The sequence below is a fragment of the Helobdella robusta genome (genome assembly GCF_000326865.2).
Source record: "Helobdella robusta unplaced genomic scaffold HELROscaffold_41, whole genome shotgun sequence".
Lineage (NCBI taxonomy): Eukaryota > Metazoa > Annelida > Clitellata > Rhynchobdellida > Glossiphoniidae > Helobdella > Helobdella robusta.
The window spans coordinates 1,619,385-1,641,753 of record NW_008704941.1 but is presented as its reverse complement, the minus strand read 5'-3'; the positions used below and the strand labels follow the sequence as shown (position 1 = coordinate 1,641,753).

The 22,369-nt window shown below is 34.9% G+C and overlaps 3 protein-coding genes across 3 annotated transcripts; 1 reads left to right on the top strand and 2 right to left on the bottom strand.

The window, feature by feature from the left end:
* Window positions 1–1,142: 1,142 nt before the first annotated feature.
* On the bottom strand, window positions 1,143–4,306 carry HELRODRAFT_177237 (hypothetical protein; the record flags this gene model as incomplete). Its single annotated transcript, XM_009025433.1, has 5 exons — window positions 1,143–1,229; window positions 1,612–1,769; window positions 1,913–3,245; window positions 3,838–3,917; window positions 4,216–4,306. 5 exons carry the CDS (start codon window positions 4,304–4,306, stop codon window positions 1,143–1,145), a joined length of 1,749 nt encoding a protein of 582 aa, XP_009023681.1.
* Window positions 4,307–9,603: 5,297 nt separating this feature from the next.
* Window positions 9,604–10,780, bottom strand: HELRODRAFT_177236 (hypothetical protein; the record flags this gene model as incomplete). The annotated part of the gene is made up of 2 exons (XM_009025432.1): window positions 9,604–9,715; window positions 10,203–10,780. The coding sequence occupies 2 exons, from the start codon at window positions 10,778–10,780 to the stop codon at window positions 9,604–9,606; spliced, it is 690 nt and encodes a 229-aa protein (XP_009023680.1).
* An 8,632-nt stretch (window positions 10,781–19,412) lies between these two features.
* HELRODRAFT_193054 (hypothetical protein) lies at window positions 19,413–21,437 on the top strand. The gene is made up of 3 exons (XM_009025431.1): window positions 19,413–20,073; window positions 20,234–20,386; window positions 20,542–21,437. The coding sequence occupies exons 1-3, from the start codon at window positions 19,812–19,814 to the stop codon at window positions 20,847–20,849; spliced, it is 723 nt and encodes a 240-aa protein (XP_009023679.1). The 5' UTR covers window positions 19,413–19,811; the 3' UTR covers window positions 20,850–21,437.
* The last annotated feature ends 932 nt before the right edge of the window (window positions 21,438–22,369 follow it).

The following is a 22,369-nucleotide window of genomic DNA, read 5'->3' as shown; positions in this document are numbered from 1 at the left end:
CTGAATTTAATAAATGCTCCTCGCTGACACTTATCGCTGCCTACCCAAAATATCACACACACACAGGTTTATGCACGCACAAATTCACACTCACGCACAACACACACACGCGCGCGCACGCACAAACACACACACGAACAAAGGTACTCACCAGCAGGTTTGAGCTAATTTGATTGTCTACATAAACAAAATAACTGACAGTACCAACTCAGTAAATGTTTATAAGCGAATAGTTTGGATGACAGAGTCTGTCTGAGTGTAGTTTCAGTAAGCAAATCATTCCATTTACTGGTTCTACAAATGAATTTGTTATCAATGTCATTTTTAAGGTTAAAATTTTGAAATTATTGCTATAAATTTTCGGCAATCACGTGCGGCAGCGAATCACAATTTGTTACTGGCAGTCGAATCGTGGATTATTTTGAAATGGAGAATTTACGACCGTTTCAAACTGGTTTCGCTGTTGGAATGTTTCATTTCATTGAGTAGCAAATTTATTCACAAATCAGACATTTGTTCAGCGGAGATAGCGCTGAGAACATAGGACTGGTCTCATTACGTACAAAACATCGTTGTATCAAATCTTTCTCAGTTAACATTGTATCAAACTGCTCTATGATACATTTTCATCAGATAAATAAAATTCGTTTCAGCCATTTTATAAACAATAAGAACAAAAAAAATTAGTCAGCATTAAAATACTTGAAATAGAAAAAACTATAAACGGAAGAATTTGTAACCCCCAGGCAATGCATGCATTAATGCCAAATCAAATGAACGCCGATGCCACCCACTAGCGAGCGAACACGGAATGAATATAATCCAGCACGGCGCAAGTTCGTTCACGCACCACGCAAAATGAACGCTTAACAAAAAACGCTTCAGTTCTAAACAATGAATACCTTCGCTCACGTTCTCGTTCCATGCATATACAAATTTGTTCGCCGGTCCAACGCGGCGTTCATCGTACGCTGGAAAATTTTTTGCAACTAATTTTTTTAATTTTGATAATATTTTAAAATTTAGAAAACAAATTTTTCTCTTAATCTGCAAGCAGAACAAAAAATCTCTTAAAGCTATCAGTACATGTCATTTATTTTCCAATTCAATAAGAACACGAGAAATGCCAAATATGTAAACCCTTATTTAATTTCATAAAAGACGGACGTAGTCCATAAAAGGCTTCGCTCATAAGCAGCGTTCATGCAACCCCGCTTGTACGTGTATGTCTGAATGACTGTGTGTGTGTGTGTGCTCGTGTGTTTGTGTATGTTTTTGTGTGTGTGGTGTGTGTGTGTGTGTGTGTGTGTGTGTGTGTGGTTGTTTGGTTGTTTGAATCAATGCGATAATATAGAAATGAAATCTCGCAGAGGAGTTTTTAGTTATTTGCACTCGTTTCAGAGATTTGCTTTTAAAATTTCATTTAAATTTTTATATCAACGTTACTGTTATTTCGTATTGTTTGGAAGCTCCGTTGTAATATTTTTTCAACCCCACAAAACCTTTCAAACATATTCAATCAAACACACTTTCATACACACGTTTAACTCTCTCCATATATCCGTCGCTACCACCAGCACCACCACTACCACCACAACCATCACCACAAACTTCCAAGAAAGTCTTCCTGAACTGTCTACCCATAAGGCAGTAGAGTAGAAAGTTGACGGCGCTGTTGATGAGGACCAGGAGGTCCCAGATGTCTCCCAGTGGCACGTAACACTCGTCAAATATCCTCTGGTCAAACCCTGACCAAAGAGCTAACAAGCCTATGTTTGCGTTAGTTCAGTAGATGGCGATGATTATCATCATCGTCATTATTATTATTATTATTATTATTATTATATTATAATCATTATTATTATCATTACCATTATCATCCAAGCAGTCATCATCATCACCAAATAATCACCATCCTCATCTTCATCACCTTGAGGTAACTCAGTGAGCACGGTGGAGAAGAGGACAGACAGAAGCATGATGGTGGTTCGTTGGTGCTCCCTGTTACGTTCGCTCACGTACACGTTCTGCGTCGACTTCAGATGAATCTTTGTCGCTCTCCACGTCTTCCTGCCGCTTCTTAGGAAGCGTTTCGTGCTGAGTGCATCTTTTGAAGTTTTGTTTTTAGCGTTGTTGTTAAACTCGGCATTGTTCGTCGTTTTAAAAGAGTTTTTTGAACTGGTTATTTTTGAAATGTAAGTACTTCTGTGGGTAGTTCCGCGCGAGAGTTTGTTGCTAATTGAGACGATTAACGTCTTGGGTGCGGTTTCGCTGTTTCGATTATTAGAGTTATTTTTGTTGTCGTTGTTGCTGCTGCATTTTTTTGTTTGTTTGTTGTTGTCATGGTTGTCGTAGTTGTTGTTATCATGGTTGTTGTTGTTGTTATGGTTGTTGTTGTTGTCATGGTTGTTGTTGTTGTCATGGTTGTTGTTGTTGTCATGGTTGTTGTTGTTGTCATGGTTGTTGTTGTTGTTGCTGTTGGGATTGCTGTCGCCGTTGTTGATACTTTTATAATTTCGATACACGCTATCACGCAACCTCCCACAGTGAAGATTTGCATCAGAGCTGATAACATCGGAACAACTGGTAGTAGTGGCTGGAGAAGTAACTGCTGTGGTGGCTGTAGTTTGTGTGGCAGTAACATTTGTGGTAGTCATTGCTGTAGTTGTAGATGAACTAGTATTAGCCGATACAACTAAGAAGCTTAGTGAGTCATCTGTATGGCTGTTGCTCTGTGCTCCAGCCTCACTTGAGCCAGCCACATTGCCATCGTTACTTCTTTTTGAAGAGAAAGTATCGCTAGGACAAAGAGTGTCACTATCAATCATAATATTAAGATTAAAAGTTGTAGCGCTTGTGTGTGCACTAGTGGTTGCAAGAGTAGCGATTGTCGTGTTGACGCTACTAACATTTGGTATAATACTATTTGAGGAGATAGGTATCTGTGATATCTCTTGGAATATATCATTGGGTATCTGTTGCGGTATCTGTTGCGGTACCTGTTGCGGTATCTGTGGTATTTCCTGTTGCAGTACCGGTTGCAGTACCTGTTGCGGTACCTGTTGCGTTAACTGTTGCGGTATCTGTGCTATTTTTTGTGGTATATCTTGCGGTATATCTTGTTGCAGCTGCGGTGTCTGCGATGTTTGCGGCACACTGACCAGGCTACGTCTCCTTAGATTGACCAATCGCATGCGATGTATCAGTAGACTACTCAGTGACGTCAGCAATAAACAGGGTATTATCTGTGGTTGGAGTTTGAATTGGATTATTGTAATGATGGTAATGATAATGATGACATCGACAATGAATATATCAAATAAAAAAAATAATAAAATAAATATGTGATGATGATGACTGTGATGATGAAGACGATGAGGATGATGATGATACTGATGATGATGACGACGACGATGATGATAAGGACAGCTGATGTGATGAAATTTCCATATGGTGATTACAAAAAATGATAAAAGTGATGATGTTGGTGATGATGTTATGAGCAAGGACTGACATTGTTAAATGTGGGTAGTCTTGTCTGATTAAATTCGAAGATGACGATGATGATGATGGAATGATAATCACCGATGACGTAGATAAAGATGAAAACAAAAGAATATAAATATTAAAAGATAACAAAATTTTTATTGAATGAAAAAATGGCAACTGATAAGTAGATGAAAACATCGCTACCATCATCTTCATCTTCATCATCAGCAGTAACAGTTGCACCATCATCATCATCACAATCGTCATCATCGTCATTATCATCGCCATCGTTATCATCATTATCATACCCATCACCACTACCATCACCATCATCATCATCACCACCACCTTAGCGACAAGTCCGAATAGCCAGAAGTTAAAATTTTTGAATTCCGCTGATATGAAGTCGTTGTTATCAATCCAGTAACCTGCAACAACATTATTATTATCATTATTATTATTATTGTTGTTATTATTATTATTATTATTATTATTATTACTGCAAAATTTCTTAAAATGTTGATAAAAGTTTTTAGTGATACTGATGACAATGATTTTTATACTCCTTCTAATGTTACGTTACCATGAGTGATAATTCTTTCATCATCATCATCATCATAATCAACAATAACATCGTCGTCATCGTCATCAACAACATCATCATCAACAACATCGTCGTTGTCATCATTATCATCAACAACAACACCTTCGTCGTCATCATCATACCTGTCCTATTTTCTTGGGCCTGTGTACTATACATGAAGTAATTAGGGGAACAAGCAACGGTGGTGGCGACACAGACCACACCAACCACCATCATCGCCCGGCTCCTCTTGCAGAAATTAATCGCAATGGATGGCTTGCAAACTGATATATATCTGATTGGCCGGTTGAATGATGAAGATTTATGTGGTGTGGTGCAGATGGAGATGATGGTAATGATGATAGTGAGGAGGATGATGATGATGTTAGTAACGTTGGTGATGGTGATAAGAGTGATGACAGTCGTTTTTTTTATTCTTCACTAGACAGTTCTGTCTAAAGTAGAGCTGTTCAAATGTTTTTCTTCCTACTTTTGTGATTAAAATTTTTGTGCCACAAGGTTTCTACAAACTATCTTCAACACACACACACACACACACATACCACACCACACACACACATACCACACCACACACACACACATACCACACCACACACACACATACCACACCACACACACATACGGCCTCATACGCCTATGATGGTCTTTGAGTTTTGGACAGAAAAGACAGTATTCGAACCATGCCGTCGCTCAGCAGCAAGCTGTACGAAACCTGGCACTCCTACCGACTGAGCTAACTCGGCGACCGATGTTAGTTTAGTGGTGATAAAGATAACGTGAGGATGATGTGAGAAAATTTAGTGTTAGAAAAATTAAAAAAATAGAGGCAAATAGGCTTTCAAAATATGTATGGAATGATATTTGAGGCGAGTGTAAAGTAGCAATAATGAGGACGACGATGATGATAATGGTGTTGACGTTGATGTTGATGATGATGGTGGTGATAATGATGATATTGTTGTTGATGATGATTATGACAATAGTGACGATGATGATGACGATGATGACGACGATGATGATAATGGCAGGCCTAATATTAAAAGGTCTTCGATATTTCTTTGTAAGCTCACCTCCATTACTTAAACGTTGGATGACAATGATGATGATGATGATGATGATGATGATGATGATGATGATGACGACGACGATGGTGATGACGATGATGAAAGTGATGATGATGATGATGATAAATAAAAATGTGACAACACGGAAAATAATAGCAGCAATGACATTACAAATCAGTGAATAACGAATCCATAACGCTTAGTAGCAGTAACTCACAGTTCAGACAAAATATGACGGAGAACAAAAAGGATGATGATGATATAATGATTAGAGTGATAACAAAGTGATAACAAATTGATAACGTTGACGAGTGACGTCACTTATGACAATAATGTTGTTCGGTGTGTGTGTGGTGTGTTGTGTGTGTGTGTGGTGTGTGTGGTGTGTGTATGTGTGTGTGTGTGTACGTATCTTTATTTCTCTTTTTGAAAACTTCTCAATCTTTTAGTTATTTTTCTTTCATCTGGTTACTTAACTTGGCTAATTTCTAGTGTCACTGGACTGTGGTTACATATCGCATAAATTATTTTTACCAGCAGAAAATGAAACAATTGGAAGCGAAGAAGACAGCAAAAATCACTAAAACCAGAAATAAAAATATGAAACAATAAAGATATAATTATAAAGATCACCAAGAACAACGATAATGATGCAATTAAGTCAGTAGTAACGGAGTCGGAGCAGAGTATCTTGCATCTTCAAGGCGTTATTAATTTTTTTATTCATCATTTTCTTTTTTTTATTATTATTATCTCCACTTGAACACTCGAATCGATGAAATGAATCTCGTTCTTATTCATTTCGTCTTTATTTTTATTGGTATTCACTTAAAACCGTTAATTTTTTAGATACATATACTACACACACACACAAAACACACAAAACACACACAACATTCTCTCTTCTCCCTCTCTCTCTTACACACACGCACACACACACACACCAACACATTCTTTCTTCCTCTCACACACACACAAAACACGCACAAAACACAAACACACACAAACACATTCTTTCTTTTCGCTCTCTCTCTCTCTCTCTTTCTCTCTCTCTCTCTCTCTCACACACGCACACACAGAAGTTTTCATAAATACCAGCATAAGCAGACCGGCACGTTCGGATTTATTTAGTCATTTTTTTTGTAAGTTTCTGCTTGGTTCATTCGTTTGCCCTGTTAGTATTCTTAGTTATTGAACTCTTTTAAAACAACCAAATTTTTTATTCATTCATTCATTCATTCGTTAGTTCATTCACTCATTCATTCATTTATAGATTTGTCTGCTCATTCATTTGTTCATCTTTTATTTCTTCATTCAATCGCAAAGTCGGAATTTGATTTAATTAAATACGACGTGATAAATGTCTTGATATCTCAGCAAAGCCAGTTCATTCAAACTTTTAATTGAAATAAATCGTCCCTAGCCGGTGTCTGCACAGACGTACCTATAACTATCCATTATGTGTACGTGCGTGCATGTGTGTGTGTATGTGTTCTCTCTGTGTGTATTTGTGTGTGTGTTTGTGTGATTGTCTGTGTCTCTCTCTTTTTCTCTCCTCTCTCTCTCACTCTGTGTGTGTGTGAATGAATGAATGGATGGATGGATGGATGGATGGATGAATGAATGAATAAATGAATGAATGAATAAATGAACGAACGAACGAATGAATGAATTGAACTTAAATTTAATGAATGAAATGAATGAATGAATGGAATAAGCAAGTAGGGACAAACAAAAGTTTGTAACAAGTGCATTCTAATAAATTTTTAAGAAGCATAAACTTTTTTAAGACGCATAAATGAAATTTGTATAGCGCGAGCGATTAGACAGACCCTTGTGTCTACATTCATTAAAGTATTCTGGCATCAATTGGTACATTTGAATGTTGCAGCGGGCCAAGCAGATCAACTGCAGCCAAGATGCTCGCAGGCAGCAGAATGTTTGCCTGCATCAGTCCTAAAAGTTTTGCCTGACCTATCTATAAAAAATTTCACGACCTTCTCATGTTTTTTATGGCCTAAGTCAGATATATATATATTTATTGAGCAGTGAAAACAAATTTTTTAAACATTTCCACAATTTTTTAAGAACACGACGACACTCAAGATTGAATACATCTCTGGGAAAACTGCATCCTTCCATTTATCCAATGTTTGGCCACGATCGGTTTTTGTAGACTCTGCCGATAGACTAGACTGTTGTTAGATTAGACGTACTCACACACATATACAACACCTGCACGCAACGAATTCACATGTATTTATACGTTTATCAGATCACAAACCCCACACGCACATATAAATACATACGCATGTACATTATATACATGTAAACACGAAAACACAAACACGTATGCACACATACATATGCTGTCTATAGACAAACACGTTCTGTTAATGTTTCTTAGAGGAAATGAACAAAAAGGTTCTTGTTAAAATAATAAGAGGAGATTTTTGTAAACGAAAAATTTGGAAAGATAAAATGTAAGATGATCTGGATGGATTGCAGCAACAGCAAGAAATAGTTGACGATGCAACAAGCGGTAACAACTACGAGGCATTTTATGAAACCATGAATTAATTATAGCGCCTACTTACATGATTTTATTTGCGATCGAAATAAAAAAAATTAATAAGGGTTATATACTTTGAAAAAAATTTATTAAAAATTGAAATTTGAATCAGAAAATTGTGAATGTTATAATTATTTTTATTAAAAAAAATTGTTTATGAGAAAAGATATCTAAGCAGGGAAACAAGAAAATATGGCAAAAGAAAGGAAAGTGAAGAAAACCAAAAATGAAGAGACAATGAATTATTTTTATCTCGTAAACACATATGTTTGTGCTCCTATGTGAGCACACTGGAAGATCAATCATAAATGACAGATAAGTGTGGCGCTATCTGTATGCGTGCTTGCGCGTGTATGTGTGTGTGTGTATGTGTGTGTGTATGTGTATGTGTGTGTGTGTGTGTGTGTGTGTGTGTGGTGTGTGTGTGAATAAGTACGCCGCTTATGCGTGTGAATGTATGTTTGTGGATGAGCAAATGTGTGTATCAGAAACATATATCAATATAACCAACTGCTTATTTTCAAAACAATTTCGAACAAGTATTTGAATTAAGAGAAACAAGACCGCATGTTTTCTAATTACCATTTGATCCAATCAGAATTGTTCAGTAAATGAGAAAGAGAAGAGAATGAGAATACGCAATGAGAAGACGTGTTTATATAATAATCTCATATACATAACTCATTAATAATATAAATAATTTTAAATGTCCATCGCAACCGGATTTAGTACGGGGCACTGTACCTCTATGCATCCTGTTGACAACATTTTTTAAGACAGCCATAAAGCAACGATTTATTCCAAAAATATTTTTTTCTAATTTTAAATAAATAAAAACAACTCTAACAAATAAATGCTAAAATAAAATAAAATTGACTGGAAAAGTTTTTTTCTAATAGGACTTTACTTTCCCCTCAATAACTTCATGAAGATGGTTGTGAACGTGAAGAAAAAATAAAAAGAACATTGCCCTTCAAAAATGTCGTCCAATGTTCGGCAACCGTCTTCTAATTGTTCGGCAACCGTCTTATAATTGTTCCGCACAGTCTCTCAATTGTTGAATTTATTTCGTGAATATCTTTTAATTGTTTTTTTTTTTATTGATCGCTCATAAGCAACGCATTCATACAAAGATGCCAGACGACCAAAATAAGAATGTTGTTTCATTTCACGAGAGACTCACACGGAAGTATTCATAGGAGACAATGTGGTTTTTTTTATAAATATGTATGCTGAATACTTAATGCATATGAACGCTAAAGTTAGTCAAACATAAACAACAATGCAACAGAGAAACTTAAACAACAAAACAACATAAACAAATAAACAATGGTTTGTAAGATAAATATGATGATAGATTGCTGGATTGTTGGATGAAGCGAATAACAAAATTGAGTCCAATTCAATTTAATTTCAATTTAATTTAATAGCATTCAATAAAAAGTGCATACAGATAATTACTCTCGGTAATAAATGCTTCTACGTAATTTTACAAAATGTTATTAGCATGTAAATTTGATTCCAAAGGGAAAATTGTGAAAAAATTTTGAATAAAACTTGTTGTTGCTAATTGAAAATATTTAAAAATAACGACCCGTCGAGAGTGTTAATTGAACAGTGCTCCCTCCCACGACCATGCATTCCCTTCCTGGCTTGTAGAAAATAGTTTATAAGGCTTCACCTTTTTTTCTCGTTTGCTTATAATAATGCAAACGACGATGTTGTTGTGCGTGCGCGGGTGAAATCATTGCAGATTACCATCAACCATGGGGTTAACGAAACAAAAAGATGGGTGTAAAGAAAAATTTAACGTGATATTTTTTAAAAATATCTCGGATGAGTTGAAAATTTTAAATTTGAATCTGTTGGTTTAATTAATTGAGATATTTGTCTGGATTTCCTTGCGTGGAAAACTCTGCGCTGGTCTGAAGAGCTTTCCAGCTAGCCAAAAATGAATGAACACCTTTCGAAAAAATTTCGTTATCTCTTGCAAGTTTTTGATAAATTTTTCGTTTATTAACAAAATTATAGGCGACCTTTTAACATTTTTTCTGACCGTTTGCATTATGAAAGCACGATTGCGTGAATATGTTTAGAAATGAAAGCAACTTTTTAAAGCCTCTTCAAAATTCGTGTTGCGGAATTAAACATCGTATTTACTGAGTTTAAAAAAATTAACGTTGAAAAAGTAATTTTAAACGCATTTGTAAATTTAAAATTTAAATTCTAAAAATCCTGATGTAAAAAAGGACAATAAAATTATTTTAAAAGCTTTATATCGTCAGAAAGTTTCAAGCAGTTTTATTCATTTTTAAATGCAACTCTTTTCAAAATTTGCTCGTTATTTGTTTAACAATGAAATTAAATACAAATTGTTAGCTCGAATTATGCTGAACAAATGAAAAATGAGAATAATATTGAAATGCTAAACACTCTGCACTGAAAAGTTTTTTTTCTAACATGATCGACCGACCTGAAGACGGCTAGGGCGACAGTGATCCAGATAGCGCACGTGTGCGTGGTGATGGTGAAACTGGAGTGAAACACCAGCAAAATTATCCACCCTTTCTTGTGGTTTTCCTCCGGGTTTAGACTGGTCAAGCAATGAAAATAAATGGTGAACGGCACGTATGACATCATGGTCAGTAGGTCGAAAATCGCCAATGCGGTCAGCAGCAGGTTTGTAGCTGAGCTGATCATAGACTTCCTGGTCAGCACGATTATGTTGATGATGTTGGAGAAGACGCCAAACAGACTGACCAGCAGACTGAGGTAACCGTGGATTTTTTGATATCGGTGATTGAAGTAGTGAAGAGTTGTGAAGATGTCAGTGCTGTTGACGTTGTCTGATGTCATCGATGTTGATGTGTTGGTTGTTGTTGTTGTGCTGTAGTTGATGTCATAGCTGTTCAAACTTATGATAAAGTAACTGAGGTTGTTGTCGTTGTTAATGGTGGTGTTGTTGCTGTCATTTTGAAGGTTGTAGTGGTGGAATTTGTAGTCTGGAAAGTATGCAACACCGTTGGTATGAGTGAGGATGTTGATTTGCATGGCTGGAAGATCAGTCTTTAAATTTCAATCCAAACAACGTCTAACTTTCTAAGCAATTGATTATCAGCATTTATTTTGCTAATGTGAAGAGCCTGATGTTTTGTTTCTGAGTTGTGAATTAATCAATCCACAAATCATCCACGAATCATCGTTTGTGAGTTGGGTCGCATTTTCATTTTTATAGAAAAGAAAATGAATCGTTCACGCCATTTTCAAGTTGTTATTCCGCCATTTTGTCATCTTGTCCGTTTATTATAAGTGTACCCCTGAAAAAATTTCAAGTCATTGTTTTATAATTGTTTTAATAATAATTATTATTTTTATCAGTAGTAGTTGTGGTAGTAATTGTATCAGCAGCAATAGAAGTATCAGTAGCAGCAGCAGCAGCAGCAGCAGCAGCAGTAGTAGTAGCAGTAGCAGCAGTAGTAGTAGTAGTAGTAGTAGTAGTAGTAGTAGTAGTAGTAGTAGTAGTAGTATTAGTAGTAGTAGTAGTAGTAGTAGTAGTTGTTGTTGTTGTTGTAGAAGTAGCAGTGTTAAAAGTAGTTATTTTATTATTATTTTCATCATGAAATATAAAATGGAGTGATGACGTTTATAACAAGGAGGCAGAAAATGCATTTCAGATTTACGAGGCTAATTGCCAATCTGTCTGTGTTGGTCAATATTGTAGTTGTGTCGGAGATGTAGTCGGAGGTTGTGATGATGATGGTAGTGGGGGTGGTGGGGGTGGTGGTAGTAGTGGTAGTCATGATGATGTTGTTGCTAGTGGTGATGATATTGATGATGTTGTAGGTAATGATGTTGTTTTAGTGGAAGACGATAAAGGTGATGATGATGTTGACGATGATAATGATGATGATGATGATGGAGGCAATTATTTTTGTTGTTTTATTGCTGTTGGAGGTATGGTGCATTAATCAACATGTTGCTGTCAGCCGATGTTTTTCTTCTTTCCACATCTCCGAAGATGCCTTTTTATGCCTTTGTCTATTTATGCCTAATGCTATTGTTTTTTTCAACTGTTCTGAACGATTTTGTTGTCGCATTTGTTCAGGGAAAGGCTTTTAGTTGCTTGGCTTGATGTTGTTTTTGGTGTTTTTGCATAATTGCCTATGTTGGCTGCGTTTAGACAAGTGATGTTTAGTTTTGGTTCTCCAGGCCATATTTAAGGGAGAGCAAGCTACTACCTCGGAGTCTGAAAACAATGAAGGGCATTCCCACAATGAATAAAATCAGCAGCTTCTAAGTTTTTTTTCAAATATTTTTCACACATTTCCTTCCAACGTCAGTGCTTTGTTTCAATTGTTGACGAGGTAATTCAGTTTCTAATAAGATTTACTTGACGCATTATTTTTAGATATCTAGTTGCCAAATTTTGATAAAAAAATTTTTTTCCTATTTGAAAAAACCAGGAACTTCCTCTACTTTCTTAATCTGAAATTTCCAAATCTTCAAATCCAGTCTTACGCTGTGACGACTGTCAGACGTACAGCTGATTAGACCGTTCTACAAAGTTGGATCTTGAAGAAATTATATGGCCTGAATATTGTGACGATAATGTTTGATTAAAAAGATGATAACGATGATAATGATGATGGTGATGATGGTGATAATGATGATAATGACAGCAGTAATATTAATAATAACAAAAATAATAATAATAGTAATAATAGTGAGGATGATGACGTCACGCTAGAAGGGGGTGAAGGTAGGGGCAGTGATGAACCCCTAGTGGACAATAAGTCTTGACTCTATAGTCCCCAGCCAGCCATGGTGTTGATTAATTGCAAGATAATATTCTGCACTATTATGATGATGAGGACGATGATGATAACTACGGTGGAGATGATGACTTGATAATGATGGTCTTATCGATGATGATGACGACGACGATGATGATGATAACGGTAAAGATGACGATGATTAACAATGATAAATTTCCTATGATTATATTTTTAGTAGTAGCAGCAGCAGTAATAGTAGAAGTATTAGTAGTCGTAGTAGTAGTAGTTGCAGTAGTAATAGTTGTAGCAGTATCAGTAGTAGTAGTAGTAGTAGTAGTAGTAGTAGTAGTAGTAGTAGTAGTAGTAGTAGTAGTAGTAGTAGTGATAGTAGTATTTATTGTGATTCCTCGGAGGATAATTAATTATATGACTGTTGGTTGAGAGAGTTGTTGTTTCTTCTTGTTTGTGATGACGTCACGTGAATGATGATGACGACCGTCGTAATGGCTCTGATCGAAGTAAGTGATGGTGATTGCAAAATTGCTGACGTAAATAATAATAATAATAATAGCAACAATAATAACAGCAACAACAACAACAATAATAGTAATAACAGCAACAACAACAACAATAATAGTAATAACAGCAACAACAACAACAATAATAGTAATAACAGCAACAACAACAACAATAATAGTAATAACAGCAACAACAACAACAATAATAGTAATAACAGCAACAACAACAACAACAATAATAATAACAGCAACAACAACAACAACAATAATAATAACAGCAATAGCAACAAAAGTAAGAATAATAATAACAAATGTTTATTTAATGATTTTATGTTGAGGAAGAAGGTGAACCCCTGATTGTTATTACTACTTTTCTTGTGCATACACACATACACACACACACACACACACACACACATACATACATACATACATACATACATACATACATACATACATACATACATACATACATACATACATACATGAATATGGATATGGCACTTCGGCCGTTAGTTAAATATTTGCATACATTCAAGTAAAACACATTATGATTTGTTTCTATAAATGACAAAATAATACATAAATGTACAATATTTACACATAGACAGACACTCGCAATATTTGAGTGTGTTTGTGTTTATATGTGTGAACCCGTGTGTGTTGCATTTCTGTATGTGTTTGTATGTGTGTGTGTATGTGTGTATGTGTGTATGTGTGTGTGTGTGTGTGTGTGCATGTGTGACATCAATAAAATCGTAAAATCGTTCCAATTGATATAGTGAGACTTGTTTCATCTGACGCGTTGGTTAGAAGGACGAAAAGTTTCATAATTCACTCCTATCCTGTCGCAATTTGTTATAAACTTCTCAAATTCTGATCAATTTTACGTAAGTTAGGCGTGAATATCATTCCAAATCTTCAACAAATGAATAAATAAATAAATGTGTAAATAAATGTTGATTTTAATTTTCTCAAATATATGCCAAACAAACATGTATGTGTGTGTGTATAAGATGTTAGCGTGTAAATGTCTGTTTTACTGTCGTGAGTCGGTTCTGCGACGTGTATGTGCAACAGTGCGACCTATCGCATTTCTATCTCGAATTTTTTGTTGTTGAAATTTTAGCTTTGCGTTGCAATAAAAATATTTGTATAAAATTATAAATAATAGTTAATTATAATTAAATAGTTAAAAATAATAAAGTTAAACTTCAAAATGCTCACACACATTCACAACTGCCGGTCAGAAATGTTCAACTGATGAAACCACTCGGTCAGATGCAGTTGTTCTTTTTTTTATATTTTATACATTTTATAAATTCCAAACATTTTTCGTCCGTACTTTTATAAATTTTTTTGTTAAATTTCACCGATGGCAAACAACAAAAAAATTGAAAACTAAATATGGCACGTTCAAACGTCTTCAATCGGTTTTACTTCTAGAGAAATTAATTTTTTTTAATTTTCCAAATCCTGTTTGGCATTCATTTAATGTGATGGTTCCAAGATAATTTTACGTCTATAAAATAAATTAATGTATCTCTACATTTTTTAAATAAAACGAAACCAACAAAACGCTAGTCGTGAGTCGGTTCTGCGACGTGTATATGCAACAGTGCAACATCACTTGCAACATTCAACCTACATTCGTTAGCAGACAGTTAAAAGCGACATTTCGTAATTAATTTCTAATCCGCTGGATTGAAGATCGAAATTAATTTTTTCACTGCTGAGAGTTAAGTGTGTGTGTGTATGTGTGCGTGTGTGTATGTGTGTAGTTATATGTGTGTGCGTGTGTGTGTATGTGTGTGTGTGTGTGTTTGGTTTATGTGTGTGCTTAATCAAGTTGATCACGTGCTAAAAAACATGGAAGTAAACAATAATATGGAAAAATTTTTCAGTTAGACACACATTTACCCGCAAACATCTTATACACACATACATGTAAATTTGACTAAAAGTTCAGCTTTCATAAATGCGTGTCATATCGATAATTTCTCCACTTATTAAATCATTCTTTTACTATCTTTTTTTTTATTTTTATTTCTTATAATTTTTTTTATTAGTAGCAACTCTCTCTTTTATTCAATCAGTCACTCATTCATTTTGTGTGTTTTTTTGTGTATTGCTTATATTTATGTGTTGTTTGTTTTTGTGTTGTTTATCGTGTGTGTTCTTCATATTAATTGACGGACAAGAGTTGATAGTTTAAATTTTTAAAATTCATTCCTTAACATTACTGTTACTTCTACAATAGTACTACCATGTCATGTGACAGCATGTAGTATTTTAATTACTTTTACTATTAGAAGTATTGTTACGGTTACTAATTTTACTTTTATTATAACTACTTATTCTACTACTGCTACAACAACTACATTTTATTATACTATCACTGAATATTGAAGTGCTATACAACAATTATTACAACAATTGAAGCAAATAAGACGGCCATTAAAAGCCTTACGGCGTGTTAATGTCCCACTGTTGCTAATTGTTTTCTTGTTATTTCTCTTTTATTTATCAATAATGTGTTTCTGTTGAAAAAAAAACTGCAGATGACGTCAGCATTATTTGCCGGAACTACAATGGATGTATGTGTGTGTGTGTTTGGGTTTGCTGCTGTTCAATGTTCGATGGTGGAGTTTGGTTAGCCATAGTTTCTGGCATTCATGTTTGTTGAGTTGAAATTCGGTTTCGTCGTTTTTATTTTTACATTTTCGCGTCAAATTAGGAGCAAAACAACTCTGGTTTCTCAGTTTCTGTCTTTATATATTTAAAAAATTTAATTCAATCCATATGGCCTATTGCCTGGTCATATCATTTTTTTAACTCAACCTACCTCATCTCGATTCATCCTTCATTCAATCATCATCTTCAAATATTTTTTTTTTATAAAAGTCTCGTTGGTAACTCCTCAATCTTTAACCATTTTTATTTTAAAATCTGCATTTTGATTTTCTTCGCTGAATTTTTAAATTACTCTACATAGAAAATTTCTTTTGCTTATTTGGATCACGCTGATCAAATGTCAATCACGTATTAACTAAATAAAAACTTGCATTAACATTGATGAAATGATGTACCAAATGATATCATTACAAATGATTACATAGATATTGAACGTATAAACTCACGTAACCAGCATCCTCTTATTGATTTTAGGCAGGTCAGGAAACTTTCTCATAAGTTGCTATCAATTAAATCATTAATAAAAAATTTATGAATGGTGTTTTTAATAAACGTTAATAATAGTTTTTAATGGATCCGTTAATTTATAATAATGAGATTTATTGGAAAATTTACAAGAAATTGTTCATCTTTCGGCTTCAAGTTTTATTAAAATAACATTACCAACCGTTCAATAAATTTATAACGGGTAAAAACGAAACAGGTTGCGACAAAGTACAAGTACTTACAAATTCTGACGGCGCGTGAAATTCAACGGAGCAAAGTTGCCATTCGAAGCATATAAAGCACCATCCCTCTTTGAATCCTTCTCTCCTTTCTTTCACTCATTTTTTTCACTTTCTCTCTCTTTCTCTTCTCTCTCTCTCTTCTCTCTCTCTCTCTCTCTCTCTCTCTTTCTCTGTCGCTTTCTTTCGTAGTATTTTTTATCAACCCCTTATAATTTTTTAACTTATTTTTTTGTCTTCATATTTCTTTCCTTAAATATTTTTTCTGTCTTTTTAAAGTTTTCTTGTGTGGACTTGTGAATGATGATTCATAAGTGTTCAGTTGGGAACGTAGCCAGCAGCAATTCTTTATCACAATTTTTATAATAAGATTTTTGCAATATTTTAAAACTCAAAAGCGAACTCATAAAATAATTCTTTTAAAAAAGCAATGAGCCGACTGAAAATTTTTCAAAATCTGAGATGAAATATAAAGAAACAAATTGAAACGACCTGGTAGATTGAAAGTGTGTCGGTCGATCCTGAAAATGTTGACCAGAACGTCAGCAACAGCAGCAGCAGCAACAACAACACTAGCAGTAGAAAACAATAAAGCAACAAAATACTCATACAATAAAACACTGAAATAAATAATACATGCGAGAAGGACTGACCAGCAACTGACCAGTGGTCACTCAACCGTGAACTTGAAAAATGAAAATGGCGATTGCTGTTTTGATACGTGTAGGAAGTGAATCAATGAATCAAACTCAGTAATTAAGATTGTTGTAGTGGTGATGGTTATGATAGCGATCCCTGTGATCATCAAAAAGCTAAAAAGCTACTCAACTCCAAATGTTCATTTAATCATTTGCCATGAATGCTACAGAGATTTTCGTCAATGGTAAAGGGAAATTTAAATGCTGACGATTTAGAAACATGCATGGTTTGGATAGTAAGAAAAATATTTAGCTGAATTATGATTTTCATCTCTGCGGTCATGCGCACACGCATGAACATAAAAAGTAGCATTTTTGGTTAATTCATCCAGGTTTGAAAAATACATACACGTGGAAACTATGGTTTGAAAACTGGTGTTCAAAAATTTCTTTTGTGCTTTATTACGTAGGGCTGGCAAAAACAGAGCCACTTATAGGCTTTTCCTTACTTGGTTGCGATTGAATTTTTGTGTCACACCACACAACTGCATTTTCAATCACCACAAGAAATATCAAAATGATAGTCGTGGAGTATCTGTAATCGAACCAGGTCATGACGCAATAGAAACGACAAATGACACGACTTCTAGGCTAATTCGTTAGCCATAATAAAATATTTTCATCTTTATTTTTACGAAATTTTCAAATAAATTTTTGAAAAGTCAACGACGAGACAATTTTAAGCCGGGGATTTAAAAATTGATGCCTTTCAAAATTCAAACGAAATTATTCAGAAGAAGAGTTGAGCGAAGTGGATAATGTTTAAAAAGCGTTATGGTTTTCTGACATGCTTCGTAAATGTGGCGTGTTGCTTGATTCTTCATCGTCCACACGAAGCTGGCTGGCTGGCTGTTTTTTCATTTTGCATGCAGCACTTAAGCAGACAATATACCAGGGGCTTGCAAATAATGGAAATAGCTTATGACTATTTATTGATGTTATAAGCTCCATGTGCCACATAAATATTCGCAGTCACACAGACACACACACATGTGTATAAACGTGCGTTATTAAGTCTAAAAACCCTTACATTCCTACTGGAGTAGTGTGTATATGACATGCAAGCACGTACAAACATGCATGTGTACAGATCAGGTACACATGTATTATGTCTAAATGCACATGCAGTGATGGATCGTTCTACTTCTTTGATAACGTGGCTCTCACTCAGCTTAAAAAATGAAGTTTTTTTTTGTAGCCAGTTGACACATTGCAAAACACTTGTCTGATGTTTTGCAGTGCGTCCTACCACTCATTCATTCATGGACATCTTCATTCATTCGCGTACATCTTCATTCATTCACATTCATGTACATTATCAGACGCTTGACTTGTTTTATTAACTGTTTATTTTTCTTTTGTAATGTATTCCTCAAGAAATATTCAACGTGAATAAGAGCACCTAGAATTGCTGGCAGTTAAAAATCTAACTTGAGAAAATCAGTTTCTTGAAATGGCAGATCCTACATAATAAACGCCAAAAATATCTAAGAAGCCGTTTTATTAATTTCGAAATTATTCAGAGTTGTTGATAAAAAATTTACACTCGCTAATGTCCTAAAGTAGAAAAAACACCTTCATTAAACAAGCTGACTGGATTGCCTGGCTAAACTGAATACTCGAAGCGCGATGCGGTACTTGTGGATGTGATGTGTGTTGTGTAGAATTGATGTGTGTTTTGCGAAGTGATGTGTGTCGTGTGTTGTGTGAAAGTGATGTGTGTTGTGTGGAAGTGATGTGTGTGTTGTGTGGATGTGATGTGTGTGTTGTGTGGATGTGATGTGATAAGTAGCTTGTGTAGTTGATGTGTAGCATGTGTAGGCGGGCTGGGGAATTGTGGTACGCTCTATTGTATTTTTTTACTTTGTTATAAATAAACTTGCAGGAGGCTGAATGCAGGGGTACATTGAATTAAACGCAGAGTAATCCAAACAGTTTAAATTTTAGTGATCGGGACGAGCTAAAAATATAAAAAAATATGAAAAAAAATAATAATGCTAACATTGCTAACGTGTTTTCAAGCCAACGTTTGAATTATAGGGCTTCATTTCAATTCCTACAGTAGTAAAAATAATTCTTAGCAAATATATTAATCACTTGAAACCGAGCTAAACAGATGAAACGTACTTTTCTAAATAAAATACAAAACTTATTGCACAAAAATAAAAACAGCAGTATGGAACATGGATATATACATCCATGGTGTGGAATAAGTCGTTAGCAAGCCGATAATTAAGAATAAAGTTTCTTTGCTCGCACCTGTAGTGTGCATGTATCACCTGTAAATAACGTTCACAATAACAACAACAACAAAGGTGTTGGAAAATTATCAGTAGATTGTTATAGAGTTCAACATTTAGTTCCGATTTCAGATTAAATTTAAAAAACATCATTGGTTCTTGGACTACTAAATTTCACATTGCTTATAAATAAAAATTTGTGTCGCATACGATAAGATCATAATGGCCCATACATAAACAAACAAGCACTGTGCAGTTCAGTACATAATTAATAATTTCACGTCCGGCAGATATATATTTTAAACTGAAATTGATGATTTATAATAATTTATAGCTGACTATCGAGTCACATTTCACTAAAATTATTTTACTTTTTAATCGCAAACATTTCGCTGAAAATAATTCTTTGGCGTCATCAACAAATCTTGCAAAATGAAGGAACTAATGAACAAATCAACTTGGGACCAGCCGTTCTCGCTTCAGAGTTGGTGTTCGGTGGCCCTGGCCTTATGTGCGTCCATCTTCTTCTTCGCAGCGTACGGGGGCACATCGTGGTGGGTCGAGTACTACCCCAGACCCGACGGCCTGATTGCAATCGAGCCGAGGTCCATGGGTCTGTTTCGAATGTGCATCAGGGGTGACTGCATTTTTGATTTGACCAACAGAAGATTGGTTGCCCAGTTCGTACCACAAGGTTATTCATCAATTAATTATATTGAAATGTGAATGGTCGGTCAGCAGGTATATCACTATATATTCAGTTGTCATCACCATCGTAATGTAACCTAAATCATTTTATTTAATTAACTTTTTATGTAATAATATTTCCACTCATTGATATTCAATCTGGGCAGAATACAAGGAGGTGTCGCTGCTGAAGTTGCCGTGTAGTCAGTGGCTCATGAGTTTCAATGTGGCCTTCATCATCATCCTCTTCGTTGTCTACCTTGGCTTCCTCGCTGGCTCCGAGACCTACTTCGCACAAGTCTGGCTGCAAATTCTCATTTGTTAGTACTTTTCGCAAAGCATAATGCTGGGTTATTTCATGTACAAAGTTTCTATGATTTTTCTGTTTGTGCAACTATAATTAACGTATTCATTACCACCACGGCAATACAACACCACAACAATACAACATCACAACAATACAACATCACATCAGCACAACATCAACACAACCTCACAGGCATCCTAACAGTGATCTCGATGGCAGTGTACGGAGCATTCTTTCGAGGTTCACGGCCCACTCTGCCCTTCGGCTGGTCCTACTGGTTGGCTCTGGTGGCGGCCGTGCTCTTCCTCATCAACGCCATTTTCATCTTCTTCATCACACTGAGCGTCAGAAAGCACGTTCGAATGTCTCCGATGAAACTCTACGTTCTCCAGGATCAGCAACAACAGCAGCAACAACAACAACAGCAAATGCAATTCCAACTTCAGCAACAACATCTTCAGGAGCAGGAAATTTAGTTGATGAAGCCAAACCTTTCCCTCCCTTCCGTCCCTGTTTATATTGCACTGACCAACCTTTTTTCTACTTCACAATTGTTTTTACAATATTGTAATCATGATACAAACATACTGTTGTTATTATTATTGACCATATTATTATTAATATCGCGTCGAAACGAGCTGGTCGGTTACAGAAATTTAAACACCGCGTATTTTTTATTTTTGCCGACAGATGGGCAAAGATATAAATAGTTACTAAATTATTGATATCCTCTTCCGATTCTGCAGTCCTCGCGACTCGAACTATGACGTCACAAAAATTAACCACGATCATCACCATCATCACTATTGATATCATTACTATTACTATCATCACCATCTTATTGATATTATCACAATTAATGCTATTTATCGCCATTTCTGCTGCTGCTGCTTTTATTATTATTATTGTTTATGAGTTACTCAATTTTGAAAAATTATAACTGTCACTTAGTTGAATAAATAGCTTGGTCGGTCGGTTGGTTGGCTGGTTGATTGGATGGTAGGTTGATTGATTAACTGATTTAAGAGCAGGAATAAATAAACGAATGAATAAGATGAATGAATAACTAAACGAATTATCAAATAAATAAACAAAAAATGAATGAACTTATAAACGAATGAACCAATCAATCGAATCGGAGAAAGTATACATAACGAATCTGAACGAAAAGTGAAGAGTGTTTCGATTGAAAGAAACAATCTTCAATTTTCAGCTACCAGTGTCAATAAAATTACGAGAAATATCCTTTCGAAACAAGCGATCAAACGATCAAAACTCCAACAAAATCGGACTTTTTTAATCTTTAACTTTTTACTCTTTTTTAATTTCCCCCCAATAGGTCCCTAATCATTTTTCCAGCTTCTTCACCGTGTAAACTAACGTTAAAATCGTATCGTTGCATAAATTCTCCCGAGCGCGAAATAGCGTCGCTTCATAAATGTACCTCGCGCATACCAGAATGAAAGGTAACCAATAAATTGACGCGTTACCCAATTACGAGCATTAAAATACACGAAAACGCCATCACAGCAAGCAATAAAGATAACAAAAATAATAATAACAATAATAATAATAATAAAATAGAGCTTTATTTTATAATGCAGTATAAATAAATCAAACAGCAGCTGTAACAAACAAACAAGCATTAATATAACCAGAGCTTTAATACGAAAATGATACATTCTTATGTAAGAAGACTTGAAAATATGTACATAAAAATATATAAATGTATATATGTGAATATAACCGTGTATATATATATACACACACAAAACCAATATATACATATACATATATATATATACACACACACACGTATATATATATATATATATATATATATATATATATATATATATATGTTGGTAATAGACCATAATTTTTAAAATATTCTATAAATTCTACCGAATGTTTGGCGTTAATATGTTTGTAGTTCGATTTTTCTCACTACAGTTTTTTGGTGAACGTTTAGTTTATTGAAATTCAAAATAAACTT

What these genes read in the sequence shown, in the direction of transcription:
- HELRODRAFT_193054 (XM_009025431.1), top strand. Translation starts at nt 19,812, where the DNA reads ATGAAGGAACTAATGAACAAATCAACTTGGGACCAGCCGTTCTCGCTT. An exon ending in TGCCCAGTTCGTACCACAAG is followed by an intron (nt 20,074 to 20,233) that starts GTTATTCATCAA and finishes CAATCTGGGCAG; the next exon opens with AATACAAGGAGGTGTCGCTG. An exon ending in CTGGCTGCAAATTCTCATTT is followed by an intron (nt 20,387 to 20,541) that starts GTTAGTACTTTT and finishes ACATCACATCAG; the next exon opens with CACAACATCAACACAACCTC.